The sequence below is a fragment of the Eimeria tenella genome, genomic scaffold (assembly GCF_000499545.2).
Source record: "Eimeria tenella Houghton genomic scaffold, Eth_scaff1032, whole genome shotgun sequence".
NCBI lineage: Eukaryota > Apicomplexa > Conoidasida > Eucoccidiorida > Eimeriidae > Eimeria > Eimeria tenella.
In genome coordinates, this window is record NW_013543508.1 from 1 (window position 1) to 3,965 (window position 3,965).

Below are 3,965 nucleotides of genomic sequence, written 5' to 3' on the forward strand. Positions count from 1 at the left end.
TCCAGCAGCAGCAGCAGGAGCAGCAAAAGCAGCAGCAGCAGCAGAAGCAGCAGCAGCAGCAAAAGCAGCGGCAGCAGCAAGAAAAAGAACCGGCTGCAGCAGAGGGCGCTGCAGCTGCAGCTGCAGAGCAAGAAAGAGAGGCACCCTGTGCGGCGGAACCAGCAGCAGCAGCAGCAGCAGCAGCAGCAGGGCAGCAGCAACTTAGTGCTGCTGCATGCGAGGAGTGGCTGCGCTCGCTGCTTCAAGACAGCAGCTACACGAGGCCTCGCGTGCTGCTGCTGCTGCCTTTCCGTTCGGCAGCAAAAGAAGTGGTGGACGCCATGCTGCAGATGCTGCCGCCGGGCTTCCAGGCAAGTAGCAGCAGCAGCAGCAGCAGCGGCAGCAGCAGTGGCTGCTGGTCCATTGCTTGGCACTTCCTGCTGCAGCGTTTCCCGCGTGTGATGCAGCATTTCGTAGCTGTTCATGCTGCTGCTGCTGCTTCTGCTGCTGCTGTTGCAGGTTCTGAACGAGAAGAGGTACCGGGCGTCTTTTGGGCCGTCTGAAGAGGGTGGCGCTGCTGCTGCTGCTGCTGCTGCAGCAGCAGAGCAGCAGCAAAGCTTCCTGAAGGCGCGGCGGCCCCGGGACTTCAGGGCCACTTTTGGCGGCAGCAGCAGCGACAACTTCAGCCTGGGCATTCGCCTCAGCAGCAAATCCATTTCTCTTTGCTGCTCGCTGCAGGGCAGCGACATTCTTGTTGCTTCTCCCCTCGCCCTCCGCATCCTCACTGGCGCAAAGGTGCTGCTGCTGCTGCTGCTGCTGTTGGTTTGCTGCGGCGGTGGCTGGTTTGCTGCGGCTCTGGCTGGTTTGCTGCTGAGATGGCTGGTTTGCTGCTGAGGTGGCTGGTTTGCTGCTGCTGCGGTGGTTTTGCTGCTCCACCTGTGCTGCTGTTCTTTTGCTGCTGCCGCAGCGGATTTGCTGCTGTGGCTATTTTGCTGCTGCTGCGGCTATTCTGTTGCTGTTGCGGCTGACGTGCCGCAGTTGCGGCTGTTTTGCTGCTGCTGGTTTGCTGCTACTGATGTTTTGCTGCTGCTGCTTCTGATTTAGTGCTGCTGCTGCTCTTCTGGGACTGCTGCTGGCGCTGCATCTCTGGTCCCCGCTGCTGGTGCTGCTGCTGCTGCTGCTGCTTGCAGGGCGAAGCAAAAAGGGAATTTGACTTTTTGTCTTCTTTGGAAATCATTATAATTGACAGGGCAGATATCATCGCGCTGCAGAACTGGCAGCTCCTCAAGGAGGTCTTGGAGGTCTGCTGCTGCTGCTGCTGGTGTTTCTGCTTCTGCTGCTGCTGAGCACTGCTGAGACCGCTGCTGCAGCTGCTTCTGCAGCTGCTCCTGCTGCTGCTTTTTGGCACTGCTGCTGCTGCAGTGTCAGTGGTTTGCGCCTCACTCGTGGAGGCGCCGTTTTCAGTGTGCTGCTGCTGCTGCTGCTGCTGCTGCTGCTGCTGCTGCTGTAGGTGTGCAACCTGCCACCGCAGCGCTACACGTCTTTCGATATTCGGCGGCTGCGGCCCTCCATGGCTGCTGCTGTGGGGCAAACAGATCGGCAGCTAGTGGTTTGCTGCAGCGGGAGAAGCAGCAGATTTGGAGCTTTGCTGCAGAGCTTTTCAGCAAACAGAAGGGGCTGTCTGCAGCTGTTTGAGCCTCGTCTTGCTGCAGTTTGCATGCCTTTGGACATTCCCTCGCGCGACCTTGCTGCTGCTGCTGCCGCTGCAGCAGCAGCCGCAGCAGCAGCAAGTGCCGGGGAGCAGGCGGGCGAAGCAGGTGAAAGGAGCGAGGCGGCAAAGGCAGTCGCGGCAGCAGATGCTGCTGCTGCTGAAGTTGCTGCAGCGGCTGCTGCAGCAGACGCTGCCATCTTGGAGGCAGCAGAAGCAGCAGCAGCAGCAGGACAGCCACGAGGCTTTGTTCCTGCTACTCTCCGCTGCAGCCGCGCCGGCGCCCAGCAGCTTTTCTGTTTAGTCAGCTGCAAAGCCTTCAAGCATACTCAGAGAGTAGGTTGCTGCTGCTGCTGCTGCTGCTGCTGCTGCTGCTGCTGCTGCTTCTAGTTGCTGCTGCATTTTTGCTGCTGCTGCAAGTCGCTGCTGCACTTTGTTGGTGCTGCGACCAGTTGCTACTGCAGCTGCTGCTTCTGCAATTTCGAGTTGCTGCTGCTCCGTATTGCTGCTGGTTCTTGTTGCTGCTTTTTCGTTGCTGCTGCTGCTGCTTTTAGCTGCTGCTTCTGGTTGTTTCCGCAGTTGTTTGCTGCAGCTTCCTGTTCCTGCTGCCTTTAGCTGCTGCCTTTTTGGTTGCTGCTGTCCTGCGTGTCTCTTTACCGTTCTTCAGCTTCTTGCTGCTGTAGCCTGCCGCTGCTGCTGCTGCTGCGCGGCGCCTCTTCCTGCTGCTTCTCTTTCCTTTTCTCTCTCTTAGTTTTAAAATTTCGTTTTTTCAATTTTTTGTCTTTTTATGTTTTTTGTTTATTTTACTTTTTCTATCTATGTCAATTTCCTCGCGCCATGTCAGCGACACAAACTATCCAGCAGCAGCAGCAGCAGCAGCAGCAGCAGCAGGGCCTGCTGTGTGTGTCTCAGGACCTAATAAACTACTTCTGCTCTAATGTGCTGCCAACTTTGGGCGGTGCTGCTTCTCGCGTTTTGCTGCTGGTCAATTCCTACTTGGAGATCTGCAGGTGCGGCAGCAGGCAGCGTGCAGCTTGCTGCTGCAGCACTTGCTGCTGCAGCACTTGCTGCTGTAGCACTTGCTGCTGTAGCATTTGCTGCCGCATTTTCTACAGTTCGTGTTGCTTTTGCTGTTTTAGAATTGCTGCTGCTGTCGTCTTTCTGCCTGCGAAAAGCTCTTTCCTGTCTCGCCGCTGTAGGCGCTGTAAACTCCTCAGCTGCTGCTGCTGCTGTTGCTGCTGCTGTTGCTGCTGCTTTGCTGCAGACTGCGAGTGGCTCTGAAGGAGCACTGCATCAGCTACACGACCTGTCACGAGTACACCTCAAATGCTAAGCTCTCAAGGGCAAGGCAGTCGTTTCTCAAAGGTGCTGCTGCTGCTGCTGCTGCTGGTTTGGTTGCTGTTGCTGGTTTTGTTGCTGCAGCTGCTGCTGCTGCTGTTGTTAGTGTGGCTGTTGCTCTTGTTGCTGCTGCCGATGCTGCTCCTGCGGTTGCGCTCTCTAGAAGCAGCCGCAGGCAGGCGCTGCTGCGTGCCTTCCTGCGCCCCCAACGCTGCTGCTGCTGCTGCTGCTGCTGCTGCTGCAGGGGATGTGCCAGTGCTAATAACAACAAGCCGCTTTTGCTTCTACCGCCGCTACCGCCTTTGTGGGGCCAAAAGAATTATCATGTTGGGCCCTCCGTGCAGCGCTGAGGTGTACGTACACCTGGTGACGGAGTCGCTGCCGGCTGCGGCGGACGGCGCTGCAGCAGCAGCAGCAGCAGCAGCGACGGGCGCAGCAGCAGCAGCAACCGGCAGGGTCCAGGGCTCCGTCTTGTGTTACTTCACAGCTTTTCAGCTGCAGGGACTTGAGCAGCTAATGCCGCTGCGGCAGGCGCTGCAGCTGCTGCAGATGCCCAAAGGCCGTGTTGTTGCTCTCAGCTAACCGGCTTCAGCAGCAGCAGCAGCAGCTGCAGCGGCAGCAGCTGCTGCTGCTGCAGCAAAACTCTAGACAAATCTGTTTTTTATTTGAAGATGAATTGCATGGAACACAATGCACACTCTCGAAGCAGGCTCAGTGTTAGGCCGCTGACAGCAGCAGCTTGCTGCTGCTGCTCCAGCTTCTGCTGCTGCTGCTGCTTCTTTTACCGCTAGTGCTGCAGCTGCTGTTTCCGTTGCTGCCGATTCTGCCGCTTCTGCTTGACATTCGACATAGGCGCTGCAGTGTTTGCTGTTGCTTCAGCTGCTGCTGCTCGTTGGGCTCTACAGGGGTTGCAGAGGGGTGGCAGCAGCAGCAGCAACAA

General features: G+C 57.6%; 1 protein-coding gene across 1 annotated transcript; it reads left to right on the top strand.

The window, feature by feature from the left end:
- Positions 1-11: 11 nt before the first annotated feature.
- Positions 12-3,607, top strand: ETH_00032905 (uncharacterized protein; the record flags this gene model as incomplete). Its single annotated transcript, XM_013378804.1, has 7 exons — positions 12-350; positions 499-774; positions 1,170-1,280; positions 1,490-2,023; positions 2,600-2,697; positions 2,952-3,052; positions 3,270-3,607. Coding segments are annotated over 7 exons (1,797 nt in total), but the record flags the coding sequence as incomplete, so codon positions are not given.
- Positions 3,608-3,965: the final 358 nt, after the last annotated feature.